The 23,321-nt window shown below is 29.7% G+C and overlaps 1 protein-coding gene across 1 annotated transcript in view; it reads left to right on the forward strand.

Moving 5' to 3' along the window:
- The window catches only part of LOC129980840 (coronin-2B-like), a 50,156-nt gene that overhangs the window by 8,232 nt on the left and 18,603 nt on the right, over positions 1 to 23,321 (forward strand). The window contains exons 3-7 of the mRNA XM_056091263.1: positions 9,625 to 9,741; positions 12,829 to 12,981; positions 16,472 to 16,636; positions 18,980 to 19,099; positions 22,721 to 22,825. Coding sequence (XP_055947238.1) covers positions 9,625 to 9,741; positions 12,829 to 12,981; positions 16,472 to 16,636; positions 18,980 to 19,099; positions 22,721 to 22,825 — 660 coding nt within the window. The remainder of the gene's footprint in view (positions 1 to 9,624; positions 9,742 to 12,828; positions 12,982 to 16,471; positions 16,637 to 18,979; positions 19,100 to 22,720; positions 22,826 to 23,321) is intronic.

The following is a 23,321-nucleotide window of genomic DNA, read 5'->3' on the forward strand; positions in this document are numbered from 1 at the left end:
TTGTCTTGTTTCAAGTCTTTTTTAATCCTTTTATCATAGCGGCTTGTTTTTTGTTTGAAGAGCATCTTTCTCGGGGTATTTGTCAGAATAGCAGTCTGCCTCTTCCTTTATCCTTTTCTTATTTCCCATCTTGTGCCAGCCTTTGATAATAGCCATAGTTCTTCCAATGGTGAACAGTGTGTGGGATCAAAATTTTAGGATCTGGAGAGGATTTATACCTGTAGCAGTTTGCCATTTCTTTCATACTCTGCTCCGGACGTTTCGTCGGAGTTATTAGGTATCAAATTAGATCAAATGCAATTAAAAAACGAACAGTCACTGAGATACATTAGATGTGGCTTAAGGTTAGTCCGTTACGTAATTTGGAAGAAATTTCGAATCGCGAAATATATCTGTGTTCAGTAGTAGCAGCAGCTGTTCATTCCAGCAGCTGCAAAGTCGGCTGTTATAATGAATGATATTGGTAGCCAGTAGGAGAGCAGTGACTATAGAATACGGAATATGGCTAATCTATATTCCATATGTCTGCAAGTCCGAAACTGTATTTGTTGTACCAATGCATTAAAAAAAAAAAAAAATGCAGCAACGTTTGTTTTATTAAATGAGGTAGCCCTGACTGAGACTCGTTGCTTCAAACTTTCTAATGGACAAGGAATAGTTCCTTCTTAAAAATAAACTGAACCAGTCCTTGCCTACTTATTGATTTCCCTTCCATGAATCAAGAGGGCCACGGTGGCCTGGTAGTAAGCTCTCGGCTTCGGAACCGGATGTTTTCAGGTTCGAGACCCGACTCCACCGAAGAACCATCGAGTAAGTGGGTTTTGTGCACTCTAAATCCATCGGGACCTACCGCTAATGTGATGTGGAAGTTTGGGAGGGGGGGGGGGCACCAGCTCAGGTGTCGCTCTCGTCACCTGACCGTCACCGTTCAAAATTACGACGTCCGTACCCAAATAGCTTCTAGTGTTGTTTTAAAACGGGATGTTAATATAACTATACTCTGTTTCACCCTAACTTGGCAGGAGTGTATATTCTAGGCATGCCGAATCACAGTCGCTGTCAGGGGAACTGGGTTACTTTAAAGTACAAAGTTACTAGAAATGCAGATCGCTGGCGAAACTTTATCTCGCAAATTTTTCGCCAAATAGTTTATATTTATTTACTTTATTATATTATCACTTTATCGGAGAATTAATTTTTTCCTTATTTTCGTTGTTTTTTTCAATATCATCGATACGTTATTTTAATAAAACATTAATGTTATTTCATTTCGTTTCATCGTTTCTCAAAAGAAAACACTACATCTTTCAATATTCGGTAAAGCGTAGTTCGGCTAATGTTTTTCGAAAAGATATCTGTATAATCGTTCACATCTTTTAAAACTTTAATGTTGGGATCTCATTTCTACGAAAATATGCATGGATTTTTTCGTCAAATACAGGATAATGTAAAATCATCATATTTTACAAGACCTGAATGTTTGTTTACCTACTGAGCCTGGTCGTTTCTTTCCAGGGGTACTTAAAGGACAGGATGCCTTTATTTCTTTTTTCAAAAGGAAAACTGTTCATTGCGAAACACCTGTAAGGTGCGAAACTTTATCGACGATTTGATCGATAGAATCTTGAGGGTTTTCTCGGAGTCGAGAATAAACGTTTAATATGTTTCTGCATGCTGCACTTTTTGTTGGTTTCACTCGTCTTGAAGGTGTGCGGGGATAACACTTTCTCTTTTTCAGACATTTTAGAAGTGAATAAAAATAACGAATCGAATAAATATTCAACTATCAAAACTAATAACTACTAATGTGATTAATAGTATCAAAAATATCAGCTGGTGAAAAAGCGAGAATAAAAAAGTACGAAAGATTATAACGGTTGCAAACTGAATGAAGCTGAGTTGGCGGATTGTAAAAGAAAAGCGCCAAACATTTGACCTTGAAGACCGGTTCTAGCCAAAGTGGAATTCATTATGTCAATCTTTTAGCTTTATTCGTTCGCTTTATTTACAAAATACTTAACAGATAAGCACTTCTAACTTGAGAATAATTTGAAATACATACTGATAAAAAAAGGATTTCTGTAATTTATGATATTATTTGATAAATTTCTGCGCATTTTAACTATTTTAAAGTCGGAATTGATGGGGAACTCTTTCTCAACGCGGAGCGTCACATTTTCTACCTTTTACAATACTGCCAAGTTAGGGTGGAACAGAGAATAAACTTCCATGAAACAGGCGCTTTCCGTTTTAATGAAAGAGCAAACTAGTAAGTAAATTTGCGTACTACTTCTTTTAGACTGAGACCAAAATAAACATCTGATGCTTGTTTTATATATTATGCGAGATATGCTTTCTCCTGACAGCTGAAAAAGTTTTATCTTGGCAGGTAGCTAATAGGCACTCCAGGCTTTTCACTTTTCCAGGCACTTTTTGGTAGTGGCGTTTTAGGGAAAGCAAAGGTATCCCGTACTTTTAGCAGCCTTTGAATGCGGCAATTCTTTATGAAATAGCTTTTTTACTGCTTCAAAAATGACCTCACAAGAGTTTGTCGTATTCTTTCTCTTTCTAACCATGAACTCTGAAATAAATATATTAGTCGTGTACACCATTCAAAACACAAGGCCATCATGCCCCGCCTTGCCATTTTTATTTTGATTCCATTTTTTTTAGATATATTAAATTAATTAAAAGCTATATTCTCATGAATACGCTCATGAACCTCAAAATACTAAATGTAGCACGCAATAAACTTCATTGCTAATATTGTATACTCTAAAAGAAAATCAAGTGATTGGTAAATAATTATTTTTCAAGCAAGAAATAACAGTTTGACCTCTAGTGTCTGCAGATCCATATGAAACTAACTAAAAACTTCTGAGCATATGAAATCATACTTCCCGTTCATTTTATTTCCACTCAGACTGCCATTTAGTGTTTTTTAGCAGCACTATTAGCCTAGTGCCAACTAGTCCGATCTCCTCTACTCTAAAGATTTTTGAGAACATGAAGAAATACAGACATTTTAATAAATAAATAAAACTTTTCCGGGATTGACCATGAGTGATAATATTATAAATGCTTGTCAGGATAAATTGTTTTTAAAATTAGCTTCCCTTGGATTGCCAATATTCTTCAAACATTACAGTACACTCCCGATTATCCGCGGAATTGGGTGGCGCGGCCGCCGCGGATAACAAAAATCGCGGATAATCCGAAAAAAGCTAAAAACGGGTATAGCAAAAGAGAAAAAAGTCATTCCAACTTTGAAAAATCGTTTTATGTACAATAAAGCGTAAAATAAACAGCAGGAAATGTTTAACTAACGCTTAATATTTTAGTATATCACTCAAAACTAACCTAAAATGCATTTTGTTAATGAAAACAGAAAAGTGCTTTGTACTTACGAGAGGCGTCAAGGATACGCAGAAAAATTAATACATATGTACTGTTTTAATACTGTAATGTATTATGTAATTACAAAAGCATAACTGTAAAACTACACCTTTTTGAAGAAATCAGTGATTTGTGTTTGCTTCTTGCTTTGGAAACAATTTCTCTTTTCTCATAAGAAAAAAAAAAAAAAAAAAAAAAAAAAATCAAGTCCGGCAGGTGCGGATAACCCGCCCGCGGATAATCGGGAGTCTACTGTACTTTAAAAAATCCGGACATTTGAACCAATGATGTCTTTCTTATATGAAAACTTTTCGTTTTTGTTTAACAGTTAATGAAAAACACTGTCAAAAGAAGTATAATTGAAGTAGCAAAAACATTAGACACTTATTTTTGATAGAGCTTAATGGCACTTGGAAGTCTGATTTATTGGAGTACTTAGGTATTACAGACTTAATCATTACCATTAACCAAAAAAAAAAAAAAGTCTAAGGCTCAATAAGGATTGAATGTATCTTTTCATTGTTTCAACTATCATAAAATAGGTTATAAATATATTTAAGAATAGCTATCTGCAATTTCAGTGAATAATCACATTTTGGGGGATTAAAAGTAGTGCACAGAGGACTCAGGTGATCCTAAAATTGAAATAATAATAATAAAAATAATTTGAGATTGCTCATCCCATATTTGTTCAGTATTAGAACTTGGAAATACACATAGCCTGAAGCATGTATTTAAAGTCATTACAATTCTTTTTTGGAAACTATTTTAAAATGATTAATCCTGTGAGCAATTAAAATGCTTTTTCTTTGCTGATGCCGAAACTGTGATAATTGTCATGACACTGTGAAATAGCAAATAATTGAAGAACTTGACATTATACAAATTTTAAGACAAGAAAGGCAAGTCATAAAGAAAAATCGAGAGAAAAGGTCACACCAATGTTTTTTTGCATGCTCTCTTATAAAAGTTTATCTCCTTCTTCCTGCATACAAACTATGTATCTTGGCAATGCTATGAATGCCACAAATGCTCAGACTTTTTATTTTCAAAGTCTTTACACATGCAAATTGCATGCCCCATATTATGGTAAAGAAAACCATTACTTGTGCATTAATTACATAAATGTGGAGAACTATAGTTACTTTTAAGTGAATATCTTCAAAACAAATAAAATATATCTAAATAAATCTTCTCATCTTTAATTTAAGGCTCTTTTACGGTTGTCGATTCAATTAAAAGACGCAACGCTTGCTAAAAAAACAGAACAGTACAGTACAGCTTTATTTTAAAAAACAACAAGACATATATATATATATATATATATATATATATATATATATACATGGAAACAGTAACATGTCGCTAGGCAACGGCGCTATTTAAAAACAGCAAAACATATATGCATAGAAACAGTCGCTAGGTGACGGTGCAATTGGAAACAATTATTCAATTCATTTCAGTTCCCAACATCCACCCCTCCTCCTTTTGAGCTGACAAAGGAAGGCTCAAAACCTCTAGGGCTTCTTTACGAGGCGACCACTTCTAGTAACTGTAGTATCATAAGGAAGTGCAGCCGGACGTTGTAGACCAATTGGAGAATCAGAAACAGTAAGGATCCACGGAAACTACAGAGGCGCAAGGAATTTCAGCTCGATGCTGAGGAACATCAGAAATTGAATGAGGATCCCCGGAGGGATCAGCAGCCTTCACGACATCAGTGCATTGAATGCCTATTAGTCTCTGAGCCTGAAAAATAGAAAGATTACTTGGCCTAAGAAAGATTACTAATCATTACCTAATTTTGCCGTCTTTACCCGGCAGTAATTCCAGCACTCCCATGGGGCGTATATTCCTATAGATTAATTCCCATAGTTTATCCACAGTAGAATTCATCCAATGCAACGATATAACATGCATATTATTGCATTGATCACCTTCAATATCCTCCGCCTTGGAAACAAGGCTACCACCCAAGTTTTCCATACCTATTAAAGTGTGACCCAACCTAGCTTCTAACACAATTACATCAGAACTTAATTGCATAGAATTACCAGTCATTATCAGTCCAGCAACATCGGCTCCTATAAATAAATCAATAACACAATCCTTTGAATACAAATCTGATATCACAATACTATTTTCTTCCTCAATGTCAAAAGAACTCTAGATTTAGGCACATAGCTGCATATTCTTTCCCTAGACATAACCTCAATGTCTACAGAAAAATTACCGTTTAAATTGAAAATCTTAATTTCGTGTACCTCATGCAAACCTCTTGCTCAATATTTCTCTTCCCAAATAAGCTTTGCACTAAATGCTGCTTCCTTTTAGGTTTCAATTTATGCTCTTTAATTATTCTTGTACTTAAATAGAAGAGCTGAGACACAGTATCGATGAGTGCTTTTACATTTAGTTTTTTATTACCATTCTCAATTACGACTCTTAAAGTCATCAGTAGAACAGTTTGCAGAGTACTGTTAGTCATAACCTTATAGTAAACATTTCAGCCGTTCTTATGTGAACTTGAACCCCGATTTGGACACATCAAAAGAAAGTGATTGTTACCACAATGCGTACATTTGCCTTTAACCCTTATCGTGGCAAGATCGCTTTTTTGAAAAAAAAAAAAAAATGTATATAGGTAGCTATACATTTTGTATAGTATACTATACATACAACTTTATAAAAATTATTTTATAGTGGTAGCATATTTTTATAAAGTTGTATGTATGGTATACTATACAAAATGAACATAAGGGTTAAATTGACAATTTCGGAACACGTGTTTTAAATGTAAACAAGAAAAACATGCCCCTTTCCTAGATAAAATCTTCCTTTCCTCTTCTAAACTCAATTTTCTGGCCATATAACTCCTGGCTGGGATGCTTCTTATCACAGAGAAGACAATCAAAATTCCTCCTACCTGAATTCGTTGTATTTACCAAAGCAGCTGCTGAAGGCATTTCCGCAATCACAACCTTGTTCACATCGGCCTTTTTCCCTCGGTTAATCTCAAATCCGGTTCGAGTCAGCTCGATCATCTCCCCGCCAATTATTCTTTCTTCAAGATCATCAAGTTTTCCAGTGAGCGACTGTTATCTCTCTCATCCGATTTCGCACGATTTCTTTCCCAAGCTATGAGGACATCTTCAGGGAGACAAGATTCAACCAAAGGTATCAGAAAATCTCCACACTTTTGTTGAGTTCGTCCCAAGCTTTCCAGGGCTTGCAGCTTGTCCGTGAATTCATCATATTAAGCTGAGAGGTTGGCTGTAGCTCTGCCAGATATGGCATTCTTCATTACCATACTTAATAATTCTCGGACGTAAACTTACACCAAAAGATCTTCACGCCTGAAACGTTTCTTCATAAGTTCCACTGCCTTTTGATAATTTGCCGGCTCTCGATGACTCTAGCAGCCTACGACCCAGGTACCAAGGCTTGAAGCAAATACTGGAACTTATCTTCCGCAGGCAAACTTGCATCCAAATGAATCTTCTTAAACATACTCCAAAAACTCAAAAATTCTTTAGCATCACCAGAAAATTTCTTCAATTCTATCTTCGGAAGTTAAAGCCTTCGGGTTTCACTCAAATCCTTCTGCAAAGCAGCGTCGCCATTTTTTTTGTCGATCTCTACTACCAGTGCAAAATAACGATCTCTGTATCCCTCGGCTTCAAATCTTTCATATAAGCTTCTTCCGAATCTTGCAATTTCAAAATCTCATTCAGTATTTCCTCTTGACAAACGATTAAATTTATCCTTTATTTGATGCTTCAGAATTAAAGTAGCTTTTGAAACCAGTATCTCCTTTGAAAGCTCTACTTCCAGTGCAATAGCACACATAGTGAAAAACGCTCGTAGACCTTTTCGTTTGGTCTTTAAGGCTTCCATATCAAATTCAGATACTGCTGTGCAAAATATAAAATTCAGCCGTAAACTTTCGCCCCACGTTGGGCGCCAAATTATTTTAAGTGAATATCTTCAAAGCAAATAAAATATATCTAAATAAATCTTCTCATCTTTAATGGAGCTCTTGCATCTGCCTGATGCCTTTATGGCCATCGATTCAATTAAACGCTTGCTGAAAAAAAAAAAAAAAAAAAAAAAAACAGAACACTACAGTACAACTTTATTTTAAAAAACAACAAGTCATATACAGTGGTGGCCAAAATTGTGGACACTTTTGAAAATCGTTATGTTTTTTAACTTTGTATGCTTATAAAAGATGTTATATTTCACTAAATGCATACTCTTGCATATCATTTTAAAGATGATTTAATGCTGATTTCAATACAAAAAGCAAAATTCAAATATTTGCTATATATATATATATATATATATATATATATATATATATATATATATATATATATCACTGTTCTTGTTCTGGGGACCAATCAAATGTTAATAACTGCTAGCAGAAGCTGACATCATGTTTAAAGTTAGAACAAGTCGTCATTATGCAAGTTAGAAATTTTGTTAATTTTGTTTTGTTTTTAATATGCAGTTGGAATTTATGTAAATATTTCTAATATTTAGTCAAGAAGCAATGACATCGTTTAAAAGAATATATTGGACTCCTAGAAAAAGAACTAAGATTACTGTGTTACTAGAATGTGGTCTTTCATATGCTGAAATCGCAAGGCTTATGGATGGTTCAGTGACTACATATGGAGCCCGAAAGTTTTGTTTACAATATCGGGAAACAAATTCAATAAAAAACAAAGCAGGAAATGGTTGAAAAAGGTGCATCACATCTGTTGATGACAGAAGAATAAAAAGACTATGTCTCCAAAATAGAAGAATGTCATAAGCGGCCATCAGAAGTCAATTGAAAGATGCTGGCATTTCTGTCAGTTCAAGAACAATCAGGAGAAGATTAATAGATGTTGTTCTAAGAGGTAGAATTCAACAAAAAAGTCCTTATTTCAATTTACAACAGCATATAAAAATATTACAAAGGAAAGTCAAAGGAATTCATTAATTGGATAAATAATCAGTGGTCATAAGTTATACGGAGTGATGAAAGAAAGATATTGTTATTTGGTAGTGATGTTGAAAATATGTAAGGCGTAGAATAAGTGAAGAGCTACATCTTGATTGCATTCAGGCAACTATAAAGAACTCAGTTTATTGGTCTCCTTCATGTTATAGATGGGACATTAAATGCAAGAAAGTACATTGACACTGTCCTAGAGCCAAAACTTACATCTTCTATCAGTAATCTCTTTCCCAACAACACATCATTTATTTTTCAGAAGGATTCAGCTCCTTGCCACACAGCAAAAATATCGAAATCGTGGTTTAGTGCAAAGAGCATTGAATTGTTATCATGGTCAGGAAACAGCCCAGACTTCAAAAGTATTGAGAACTCTTTGAAAACTCTTGTACATATGAAACATTCATCAAATAAAAGAGAATTAATTGAAGCTGTAATTGTTTCCTGGCATCATGCAATAATGAAAGAAAAGCTTAAAACTCTCATCAACTCAGTGAAACATCAGTGTGAAGCTGTAATAAAAAATAAAGGCTACCCTACTAAGTACTGATAACTCACTGCAGTCATCAGTATCTAATGTATCTGAACTAATGTATGTAATTATTGCCACCCAACTTCTTTTGTCTTGTAAATATTTGAATTTTACTTTTTATATTGAATTAAGCATTAAATTCTCTTTAAAATGATATAGAAGAGTTTGAATTTTCTGCAACATAACATTTTCTATAAGCATACAAAGAAAACATAAAAAGTTTCAAAATTGTTCACAATTTGGGCTACCACTGTATAAATGGAAACAATAACACATTGCTAGGCAACAGCGCTATTTAAAAACAACAAAACATGTATGCATAGAAACAGTCGCTAGGCAACGGTGTAATTGAAAACAATTATTCAATTCATTTCAGTTTCCAACAGTTAAAAATATTGATCTTTAGCATGAATTTCTTATTTAATCTAGTGTGCAATCTTTGTTGATTAATGGCTGGTATTTCATTAGTTTTCAAGATCTGAAAATTGAATATGTATTATTACTGATATGAAACTTAAAATGCCCAATAAAATTTCTTCCTTAGATTCCCAATTTTTATGTGAGGTGATTTGGATAACATTTTTATTTTGAAATATGTAAGACAATTTGAGGAATATCTCTTTCTCCTTTTTTTATGACTGATGAAATCATTAATGATATTTTTTCTCCTCTTTAAAAATATGATTTTCAGACTGGAAGAGTAGACGTTACTGCCGGAAGAGTGACTGGGCATCATGGACCTGTGCTTGATTTACAGTGGAATCCGTTTAATGATAACATCATAGCATCAAGCTCAGATGATTGCACAGTAAGTATTTAATTCTATAGTAAGATGATTAAATGGATAGATGATTGCACATTAAGTATATAAGTATTTTTCTTTACTATACCTCCTAACCTTATTATCCTCCCATATGATTGAAGGTTAACTACTTGAAGATTTATACATCAATAATTCTACCTGAATATGCCAAAATGTCCTTAAATTATAGCACAGCTTTGCTTATGGAAAGTTTGCTACTTATTTTCCGCATGTGGTGTGTTAAATTAATTATTCCTTACTACCCTTAGCTTTAACTTTCAAAACATAAAAAAATCTTTAAGAAAATTAAGATCTTAATTAATAACATTTTAAACAAATATTTGAACAAATCAGTCTTAATTTTTAACTTAGTCTCATGTATTAAACTCAGTGGTTTGCTCCAACAAATGATAGAAATTACTAAGATATTAAATTTCTATTGAACATATTTTATTTGTGTACTCAACCAAGGCATAAAATCGAAAAACACTACTCCATCATTTATTATTGTACTAATATTCATTCTATTGTACTATTCACTGTACTGATTCAGTGTACATTCATTATTATAATGTACTAATATTCATTATTGTAACCCCAAAAGCTAAGGGGATAAATACCCATCACTAAAGTTTTTCATATTGTTAAAATATAAATTCTATTTAATACCCTCATTTAATTCCCTCTATATCACCTTACTAGATTTCAAATTTTTTTTCTTCACAATACAATTTATACTTGTTTAAACATTTATATTGTGCAATTTATGCCCCATGCATTAGCATATACCTGTAAAAGTCCCCTAAAAAGTAATTGGTATTTAAAATTTTTAATTTAAATTAATTTCACGCTAATTTATTTTTTACTGATTTACTTATTTTAAAATTTACTTATACAAATAAGAGCAGTTTAAAAATTATCCATCTCTGATGCAAAAAATATTATTAGTCTGCACTAAGGAAAAATTCAATGCATTACTTTCTAGACCTCATTATTCCATTGATTTTTTGGTGTCATCCCCTATATATCTTAATTTAAGATATATAGGATAGGATATAGGATAATTTATTGATTCGTTTTAAATTTACCAAACACATACTTAGGAATTTTCATCTAAAAAATATCTTATCAAATCAGTATGAAGGCTCAAAATTTATATACCTATAGAAATGAATGTTTCTATAGGCTATAGAAGGATTTGAGTGAAATTTGAATCACATATTCGTTAGCAGCATCTTGATGGATTGATTTGAAGATTTTTGAAGTCTTTTTAAAGCAGGTGAAATGAGGATAAAAAGAGTTAATTTTTGATATTTCTCTATTATAATATCAGAAATGTTATTGCATAAAAACTAAGCATCTTTCAAAATTTTGTAAAATATTAGCAATTCTTTGTCATTAATTCCATTTTCATACACTTTTTTTTTGAACTTTCAACAAATTTGAATTGAATCTGAACAAAATTTGTAACTATATAATTTTTGTTGTTGTTGTTGTTGAAATATTGTGCATATATTCTTAGGTTAATCACATATATCATTTCTGGATCTTTGCCAAAATTAAAATTTAATTACTTTCAATGAGCATTTTTACTTTAAAAAAATCCATACTATAAAGTACTTTTTAATATGCATATGTAGCATGCAAATGTTTAATATGCAAAATCTATCTTTAAGCACTCTATTTTTAAATTGTTACATTTTTTATTACTATTTTACTTTTATAACTTATTTGAGTTTATCTCAAATTTGTAAAAACATATAATATGTATTTGAAATATCATATATATAATATACACACTTTTAATGGTTATTTTTTAACTTGATCTTGTAGTAGCACCATTATATTTAACTTATTTTAAATGCTGCTTTTTGTTTAAATTGATTTTATCATTTACTAGCCACTTTTGGTGACCAGTTGGTCTCTAAGGATTAATTAAGACTATTAAAATTTTCAATTAAAAATCATATGTAATTTATTTTTAAACACTTCCTCATTAAAGTATATTAAAATTTCAAATTTTGATAAACATATAATGCATATAATATTAAACACTTTATACTGTTTGGGTTCAATGTGCTATGTATGTACCTGATTTTTCTATCATTTCACCAAAAATTTCATATGAAAACATTGAATTAATTAATTGAAATTCAACTAATACAAAAGTTCCTTGATGAATATTTTTATTTAAGATTTAATGGATTTATTTAAATTTTACAGAAAAGAGAATCATTCAGCTTTGAAGTTTTATGTGTACTACAGTATATTTTTCGATGTTTATGTAATAGCTTAGAAGATTATTCTATTCTCTAATTCAATAAATATTTCATTATACTTTAATAATGCAAATTTCAAACATTGAAGGTGATAATATATATTTTTATACATACAATAAATTATATTATAGTATAGCAGTATATAAAAATGCATGCACTTTAAAAAATTTTCATCATTACTTATTTGTGAAATTAAACTTTAATTATAATTGCAATTTTTTTTTATATGAAACATTCCTTATACTGAAACTTATGCAACATGAAAAAAATACACTACAGTATATTTTTTTTCTTGTTCTATTTCTAATCATGACCATTAGAAGAGAATCATAAAATTGATTGATTTATTAACAATGGAAAAAGAAAAAGCCCAATTGAAATATTAATAAAAACAATGAAAATTATTTGAGTTTCAATATATTTGTTTATATGTCATCCAGCATATTTCACACAGTATGTATTTGCAAAATATGCTTAAAATATTTATTTAAATTGAATGAAAATTGAAAACAATATTGTGCAGCATTTAAACTGGTATACAAGGTTTTTAGTGGCATGAAAAATATTCAAATTTGAAAACTATTTTTAAGCACCTTAAAAGTGCTTAGTTTTGAAAAAAAAAGGTCCTTAAAAAGTGATTAATTTTCTCCAGATTTCTTCTGCAAAGAAAACTTTTTGAGGGGTGCCCACATGTACGTATTAAGATAACTAATACATATTAAGATAAAAGTTAATGGCTTTTCCCATTCCCTCTTCATATGATTGAACTCCTTTTGAAATTAGTATATGTATATGAAAATGCTTCTTTTTCCAGATCAAAATTTGGTACATTCCAGATGAAGGACTCAAGAAATCAAATATGAATCAGCCCATTATGGATTTGAGTGGCCATAAAAGAAGAGTGGGCTACATTATGTGGCATCCAACAGCTGAAAATATCTTATTTAGTGTTGGCTTTGATTATATGGTACTTAATGTATTTTCAAAATATTTTATATTTTTCATTTTATGAATAGTTCCCATCTGTTCTTAATTATGTATTTATGAGTATATAATAATATTTCATATTGGGCTAATCCAAAATTTTTGTTGAAAATTGTAGAAAGATTTGAAAAATGTGAAAAAATTAATTTGAAAAATCTCTTTCCCAGCTGGGCATTGCTTATAGCAGTTGTGAAGAATATCTGAAGCATTGTGATAATAGTGGATAGAGTATCTTCAGCTTAGATTTCACAATACATTGTAATAATCCAAGTGGTCCCACATTCATTTATTTATTTTTGCTGACTTGGCAGTTATGAAAGCCTGTTGCCAAATTTGCTCAAGTTTGAAATCTTGTGTATCAATTTGGGAATTTTCTGGTTTAGTCTAAATTACATTCAGTATCTTCTGAATCTGGTAGTATAATTAGTGTTAGATAGACAAACTTTTCCACTAAATTTCGTAACTACTGAAACCACACACAAACTTCTACAGTTATGCTACTTATGTGAAAAACAGCTTCTGTCTCAACTTATTTTCTTAGAACATGTTGGCATCTTTATATCTATCATCAAAAATGTGCCTTTTCATTTTACACCTCTAAGGCTCTATGGAAATATCAAGAGCCTTCACACATATATTTTGCATAATTTACAGCACTGTCTATCTATTTCTCTCATTTCTTTATCAGAGAGCAAAAGCACTTATTTTCTGAGCACAAAGTTTTACATCAAATCACTTTTGTTTGTAAATATTTTTGTGTATTTTTCACTTTATGCATCATTGGTTGCCCCAAAGTTCAAGAAACAAAGGAAAATAATTACATTATAATTAACTAGACTAGTACTTTTATTCTTTCATTTAAGCTTCTATCTATCCCATGACAGTTTTTACAGGGTGACTAAAATGTCTTTGTACTGATGTTATTTCATATTAATAGTCATCACCTCTTTCGCTTCCCTGCACATCCTGAAATATTTTTAAGCCTATGTCTGTAGCTGATATTATAACTTCCCAGTTATGTGTGGATGGGAAAAAATGAATAGTAATCTATTGAAGTTCTGAATTTGAGACAGACCTATTTGGTTTTTGTGAGAAATTTCAGGAGTTCTGTGGAATATAACATATATTGAATATTTGGCATTCTCTAATTGCTTGATGATATGTTGGCGAACTTTATCGTCTAAAATTGTAATAAGTTCAAATTGAATTTCTGGTTGCATATAAGTGATTAAAATTTTGATACCCATTTTAGATCATAGTAGATATTCACAAAATATGGTATCATTCTTTATTTAAATGCACCAATTCTAACAAATTGCTTCTATTAGTAGAAATATCATTTTCTCAGAATATATAAGACCAAATTTTGCTTTACATTTACCACAGGGTTTTGCTCCTTCATGTTAATAATCTATCTTTTTTTAAAGTCTGGTCTCTATTTTCTTTCATTTATATAATTTTAGCTATATAGTGCACTTGATTCCTAACTTAAAACTTCGTGATTCAGTTTTCACCAAATATTAAATCCATCAGATGAGCAAAACTTTGATTCATTTCATTGTTTAAATTCTTAAACAGATGACAGTAAAAGCATAATGAGAATAAGACATCCTAGAACACAAAACTCTTTCGCCGTTTGTAGGTGTGCAGTAAAGTCATTCCCCAATAAGCCTGTTTTAATTGTCTCTCATTTAATGTTAAAGAATCAGACTCTGAACATATTGCCAATGCTTCATTGAAGTTAGTATTTATATTCTGAAAAATTTTCTGGCTTTGCTGAATGAACAACAATTGTATATTTTTGTCTATGTGCTCATGCCATTTTCCAATATCATTTAAGTTTTGGTATTGGGCACATGAAATATTGAGGCTATATCAGTATCTCTGTCTCTATGCTTTATTCAGGTTTTGAGATATTATTTTTCTTTTCTGTTTTTTGTAAAGTTTCCTTCCTTTTCTAAGTGCTGCCCAAGTTTGGCCACCTTCTGCTATGCTACACTATTGATACCAAACAGTATCTACTTGTGCCTCCTGTGATCTGCTCTTCAGTCAGACATTCACGATCTCTGAATTTTCTCTAATATCTACAATTAGTTAAAATTGTCATGGCATACATTGAAAGTTTGGATACATGAACAATCCTAAGTTCTATTTTGATTACAAATAGAGAGAGAGGATTAGCATGCTTGAATGGGTGGGGTGGGGGCAACACACCATAAGAAGACATTCACTAAGGGAATCGGTGTGATAGTAATAAGTGGTGCTTGTGAATGACTGGTACATGTTAATTATTATTTTAATTAACTGCATTATTCTTTCCACTGAAGTTCATTTTTTATCATTATTATAAAGAGTAATATTCAAGTATAAAATTGGCAGTTCATATCCTACCAGTTTCAAACTGCGAGTTATTCAGTTTGCTAAAGAATATGTCATTAAAGCTGTATCATCACTATGAACTTACTTCTCTTGATGCTGCCATGATTGTATAGTAGAGAAAGCTCAAAAGTGAATTCTTGCTGATGCCAGAAATGAAGAGAGCACACCACATGACAAAAATATCAACTTGTCCAAATATAGAGGAAAACCTTAGATATTTGGTCAAAAGCAAAAATGAATTCATATTTCTATTTTGACAAAATGGATCATGGATCAAGGTAAAAAAAATTAACCAAGATACAAAAAGAGCTTATGGAAGGGCTAGAGACAGCTGCTTTGAAACACCTATCTACTATCTGGAGCTTGTATTTTATGAAAAGGAATGGTTTGAATCTAAAAACCATAACAATGTTTGCTCAGATGGTTAATGTTTCTGACTGAAAGTTTCTTAAATAATCAATTTAATATTCTAAGTATTCTAATTTTATATCTTGCCATATAGCAAATATGGAAGAAATTCTTTTCATTTTCTCTTCCAACAAAACTGAAGATTTAGAAGGGACTAAAACAGTGAGTTTACAAAGATCCATTACACTTTTGTACTCATGTGCAGCATCCATATCCAATTGGTACCCATGCTTATTTTCAAAGATAAGACAATTCCAAAGGCAAAGAGGAGTTCTAGCTAAGATCTGGATGGATAAATATTACATGAAACTCTGAAATTTATAGTAAGAGGCTGTAATTATATAATTTATATAATGCTGTCTTGTTTATTTTTCATATTACATTTCATTCATATGTCAGTCCTTTAAATACATGCAGAGTAGGTAAAAATGTCATATAGATATGAATATCTGAAAACTCTTCTAAACTTTTTCTAAATGCTAATTTATAAATCAAAGTAAAAAAAAAAAAAAAAAAAAAGCAAGGAAAAGGCTTCATGCAGGAAAAGGCAGGAAAAGAAATATACATGCAGGAAAAGGCGTTGTGATGAGATAACATTCCTAGAATAGGCAAAATCATGTATTCCAAAGTTTTTCCAATAGAATTTCAAAATATTTGCTAATTTTTCACTCATTTTTTAAATATAGATTATGGTGTGGAACATAGGAGAAGGCACTCTTGTAAATTCTGTTACTTGCCATTCTGACACTATACATTCCCTGTCATTCAATCGAGATGGAAGTTTGATTGCAACTACCTGCAAAGACAAAAAGCTTCGTGTTATTGATGCCAGGAGTGGTGTGGTCTTGCAGGTAAGTTGGTTCTTTAAGAATCATATTATCTAGTGTAAGATTTAATTATTTCTCTGTTGCATTCTTTTTAATTGCTGATCACTTAAAAATCCAATTAAAAAATTGACCTTTTCAATTACATAATTAATCAGAAAATTAATATAAAATAATGCAAAATAATTTGCATATGTTAGATACTAACATATTGAAAATGTAATTTATGTGTAATAGGTTTTTAAGTTGCTGATACTTTCTCAATTTGAATGATGAGTTAGATATGCTGTTGTACACTTAGTTAAAAGTATATTTTGCAAAATGTAAAATTCATATTAATCATTAATTGTCAGACCCAAAAGTTTACCAAAAAGTTTAACTAATTTATGAATGACAGTCAAGCGTCTTAACTGAAAATAAATGCTTTAGATTATTTAAATATTCTTATCAATAATTTAAGCAGTAATCTGATATTGTAATACATAAAAATATCCGTATAAAATTTTTTTCATTAATCAAGAAATCATTTTGTGTAATTTTAGTTTTGAAATGTTGTTTTTGAGAACATGATAAAAAACAGTTTGATTGTTATGTATGCTTTAATGCGCAGCAGCATATGACACATCAAGTTCTATCTAATTTTAATCAAAACAAGTTGCTAGGTGACTTGAAGATAAATACAGAAATAAATAAAAAATATAATAGCTATTTTCAAATATGTGAAGGATTGTTTTCTTATTAATCATTGGGAACACTGATTTATTTTTGCATCATGTATTTTAACTTCCAGCTGATTACCTGATCTTCATACCAGAGTATTGGCAATTGCAATTCAGATATTGATTATTAGAATTGCAACACCCTACAATTATTTTTTAAATCTAAGTTTTCTCTTTTCTGTAATATGTCACATTGATTTATTTTTTCACAATTGATTACTTTTATTTGACTTATTGATTACTTTCATTTATTAATTAATTTATTTTTTCAACTGTCACATTGACTTATTTTTTTCCACACTCAGAGTTTGGCATTACATGGAAGAGGTGAATTTAAAAAAGTGATTCAGTGTGACGATCATTTAATGTGTGTGGTAAAATAACACATCATAATATCCAGAATGGTGCTTGTAGAGTTTAAGAATTCTATTTGGTGTAGCTCAAAGTTGGACAGTTTTCCAAAAGATTCAACGTTTTTGAAAATATTAATTATTTCTTTAAAGTTTTTAATTATTACCAACGATAAATCATGAGCCATGATGAGTTGCAACCCTCTGAATTATGAGTTTGGTTAATAGTTATTCATGAAATTTGATAAAGTATTATTCCAAATTGCTCAATCTACATTAGTGATCAGTTTTGGATAGATCAAACATTTTGAGGATGGAAGTATTAATGATGGTGTTTAATGAATTTTTGGTTTTCCTTAGCTTTAAGTTCACATACAACTTAAGAAACCCTGCTTTTTTAAGAAGATAATTAGTATATATATATATAATGCAAAATAGGAAGGAAGGAAGACTCATGAAGTTTTTTAACCATTTTATTCCTTGTAATTTCAAGGAAATAGCCCAATTTTAATCTATTGTCTAAATTTGTTAGCCAAATCATGGAGAGCATGGTGCAGTGTACCAAATAGGGAGTCAGAAGGCAAGAAAGAGAAAGTAGTTTAAATTTATATAGTTTTAGAAAAGAATTTACTTCCACAGTATTTTGACTTTATGAAAATAACATCCCAAGTCGGAGGTTAAAGTCACAGTGACATCAAAATTTTAGTGATTAAGAAATTATTTTTAGAACGTAGATTAATGAGAAATTATTATATATATAATATGTATAAAATGTTTTTTTTTCTTTTTTAAACAAACTTTTTTTTAAAACTTTTCAGTGGAATGCTATTTAAATGTAATAAAAAGGGGAGTTGGAAATATTTTTAATAATCACATTAATTTTTAAGGCTTTAAGTACATTTGAAATTAAGATATATATATATGATATAAATACTGATTATTTTATGTATTTAAAATGAAATGTTTTTAAATTAAGGATTTCAAGCGAATAAAAGATTTTTATCCTTTGATAAGTTGTTTTAGGCAATACTTGCAGTATCTGAAGTTACTATTGCTTATATATTAGTGATTTAGAATTCTTTTGTTATCACATGAAATTATTAAATATAAATGCAAAATATTTAATAATTATGTATTTTTATTTTTTGATCAAGTACTTGCAGTAATTAACTTTGTAGAATTTTGCATCCATGCTTTCAAGCGGTAGTAATATTTATAAAAAGACCATTCACTTAAATCCATGTAAATTGCATAAGATACAGAAATATGTAAATCACCTTCATAATAATTTTATTTAATAGGAAGGCATCTGTCATCAAGGCTCCAAGGCTGCTAAAGTGGTATTTCTCGGTGATTCTGGAAGACTTTTTACTACTGGTTTCTCTCGTTTCAGTGATCGACAGTGGGCTGTTTGGTCGCAGGTAAAAATTCTTATTTATTTATAATTTGTGGTGAAAAAAAAAAATTCCTTTTTACTTTTTTTTTTCTATTTTACACTCCAAGCAGGGTATTGTTTTATTCTAATAACTTTCATCTTTGATAAATAACACCTTAAAAATTTTTTTTAGTTGCTAAGGAAGTTTTATTAGGAAATATACAAGAAAGTTATGGAATTTGGACGAAATCAAATTTGAAGGAATATGATGTGTCAGTCAATCCATGTACATACTGTAACTCAATATCAGGACAAGCTTAAGAAATGAAAATTTTGATTTTATTACTAGTAATGTAGATCTACATCAAATTCTTTAATTCATTCATATTTGTATATGAACTCATAAATGAAACAAGTCAATAACAATATCATTCATCTAATTCATGTGTTTTTCATTTATCATATTCATGTGCAAACAGACATATTTTCTGCTGCTGGAAATTAGAAAGAATTTATAATTTTTGTGTAAAAGCCGCAATACCAAATTAGCATATTACTTTCCAGTAATGGAAACATTTTTGATATTTTAGATATATTAACATGGCAACAACTTCAATTCAATCATATACATTTTCATAAATCTTTGTTCTTAAAAAAATCATTAAAACTGCTTAACAAAAACAATTGCTTTGAGTAGATTTTGTATCTCCAAATTTGTTCTGGTGATTGAAATAATATTTGCAGCATTTCAATTGTGTCAACGGTACTAATGTATGCTGCTGATTTTAAATTTTAGGGGAGAGTATCCTAATTTGGATTCAACCAGACAACCTGTGCCACTCAGTTAAGATATTCCTATATCAAGCTTTAATCATTGTTTGATATTTCTTCTTTAGATAAAGATACACATAACTCTGAATTTAATAGTTGAATTAATTATGATTTAGAGAAGTATGAAATAAGTTTCTCAATATTTTAAGTTCTTTGCAAAAACTCAATGATTTGGTATGAAAATTTCACTTATCAAAGCAAAATTCACAACTTTTTACATCTAGATTGGGGGTGGGGTGGGAGGTGGTCTATAAAATCTGATGTTAAAATAACAGCTGATGCCTAAAGAGAAGAAAAATTATTCTGTACTGTAATCAAGTTAAAGGATTTTGATACTACAATAATATTTTCAGCCTCATTTTCACATAAAAATAAAACATGAACAAGAATGGTGGAAATTTTTTTGCAGATAATTTTACCTGAAGTTTAAAATGCATATTATTTCATAGTAACAATCAGAGTCCTTTCTTGTCATTTTTATAAAAATTAAGTAAGAATTACAAAATGTTGAAACAGTTTTGCAAAGACTGCTATCAAGAACATCAGTTTTTTTTTTAATATTTATATTGATCTAAAAATAGTCATTTTGCTATTCAAACAAAGTGTATCTATGGAATATCAAAATTTGATTTGCTTGTGCGATAATAGATTATACAGAGAAATGAAAGGCTTTTTGCAAGAAATGCTGATTATAAATGCAACGAATATTGTTGATAGAAACAAAATAATTCCTCCACTACGTGATATAAAACTTGATCTAATAAAATAATTTATTAGAGCGCTCAGTAAAAATTGTGATTGCTTCCTTATATAATTATTAAATGTTTCTTGAATTGATTAGTGAAAAATTACAGGCAGAGATTTTTGTTCCTTCTCATATTTATAAATCTTTTAAAGATTTGAAATTAATTTGTTTTACATTTATTTGTTTTGTACACTAATAATATAATAACACTAATATTATATTAATATTTTTATATTTATATGTTTCACAAATTACATATTATCTTTAGAATTTAAATGTTTTAATGCATTAATTAAATTTTATGATTGATTTACATTCAAGGTAGTTCAACATAATTTGAATTCTGTATATATATTAAAATTTAATTTTTACTTTATTTTGAGAATTAGAGCCAATCTTAGAAAAGCAATATTGTGTTTTTTAAATCAGTATCACAAATCATTAAAATAACATTTGCATTAAAATCAGTGTTGAACAGTGTTAAGATTAAATTTTGACATTAATCTTGGTAATTTGAAGAATATTTTGCCTGTATATTTTTTTTAAAAAATAGACTAATAAATGCACTGCAAATTGTGCAATGGTTCCATGGTTTAATAAACTTATAATACTGAGTAATGATGTATTTCTGCATATTTAAGTTTTTGTCTTTTTTAAAAATAATTAGGAATTATTTAATATTTGGTTTAATGGAAATTAATTATTAGATTTTTTGACTTGATAGAAATAATTTTAAAATTTAATAAGAAAATTTTAGATAATAAATAACTAATTTTTAATTTATTTAAATAAAAAATTAACTTTAAAATAAATTTTATTAGTTACTTTTTCTGCATTCTTTTCTCTTATCATGTCACATGTGAAGTAAAAAAATCATGAAGTGTAAGTATGAAATACAAGTATGTGTAAGGAAATTTCCTTTTATGTTTAATATATATTTTAAATTAAATTTTTATTAATTCTTTTTCTTCCTCTATTAATTTTTAAATATTTTATTTGCAAAGAATATTTTCTGCTGAAGAAAAATTGTTGCCACTAAGATTGCATATTTCAGCTGTCTTTTTAAATTTCAAACCCTCTTTGAAAAAAAATAATGCTCTTACTTCATATACGAAATAGAATGAAAATCTAACTAAATAACATTTATTCTTTCAAAAAGTAAGATATATTATTTTCCTTCCTTTTATTCTGAAAAACTAAAAACATTTAGAAAATGTGTAAATCAAATAAAATTGGTAATGAAATTTATAAATGAAAAAAGTTGGAGATGCTGCAGTTTTGCATTGCTTTGATATAATCCAGCCTTGAAAAAATTTAAAATAATTATTATGAAATTGAACATTACAGATAAAATAAATTAGTTTAGAAGGTTATTAATTTTTTAAAAAGTTATATTAATGTCTTATTTCAAAGCAACACCAGGGCTATTTTGTAACAGATCTTATAAATTTGAACTGCTGCCAGCTGTCGAGAACATCTGAGCTGGTATTTTCCTCTCCAAACTTCTTCATTACACCAGTAAGAGGACATTTGGGTTCAATTATGTACCTGACCTGCTTAATAGCTAATTAATAAACTTACTTATATGGCAATTCTTTGGTAGAATCGGATCTCAAGACTGGACTCTCAGTCCTAAAGAGTTACCACCAGGCCACTGCCTCCTCACTTAAGATTGATTTGCTGAGCACTTTCCTCCTGAGCCATGAGTTTTTCAATTATTTTTTTTTGGAATCAGAATGGCTTGTTTCATTTTTTAAGGATTTCTATAATTATAATATAGTTCATTCATAAGAATCGAATACATTCACATCTTGGATGCTCATTTCCATTCGGGTAAGGGAAGGAGTTTCCATAAAGCAGGGGAAAAAAAAGCAAAAGAAAGGTTAAGTTACTATTGACTCATTTCACTTATATCATTTCAAGATAATTTCAATTTTCTTTTTTAGTGTTTAAAGTTATGGTAATTAAATGTATACATTTTACTTCCTAACTTCATCTGTTGTAATAACATATTTATTTAAAAAGAATTATTTAAATACAATTGATTTTTATTTTTCAGAACTATCTTTTACTTTTATTTTTTGATTGCAGCATGATTTGCAAGCTCCTTTACGAATTGAAAATATTGATTCATCATCTGGAGTTTTATTCCCATTTTATGATCATGATACCAAAATGGTATATGTTGCAGGAAAGGTAAATATCCATATTGTTAGAAGTACTATGAAACTATATTTGAATGTGAATTTTATTATCCACCACTTTAATGCAGTTGAACTTTTAAGTTTTTTAATATTATCAGAATAATTCATTGTCATTTAAGATGCATTACCATTTTAGATCTTAACTTTTTTTTTTTTTTTTTTTGGTGTTATGAGTCTCAAACAGCCATTTTAGGTAGATTTCAATAGGAAGATTATCTATTTATTTTTGTAATTTGATATTTTTAATATTCCCTTTAAACTCACATTATTGATGAAGATGGAAATCTTTGAGAAATAAGTGATAATATTTTCAAGGGAAAAAATAAATATCTGTTACTATAACAATAAATACATCTGGAATAATTCATTTTTAACATCTTTATATGTATATGGATTATAATTCAATAAAATGTTTTAAATCCATATTGACCATTGTTGTAAATTTGGATTCCATCTTAATTTTTTTCTAATTGATTTACTCTTTAGGA

The sequence above is a fragment of the Argiope bruennichi genome, chromosome 8, assembly GCF_947563725.1.
Source record: "Argiope bruennichi chromosome 8, qqArgBrue1.1, whole genome shotgun sequence".
In the NCBI taxonomy this organism is placed as follows: Eukaryota; Metazoa; Arthropoda; class Arachnida; order Araneae; family Araneidae; genus Argiope; species Argiope bruennichi.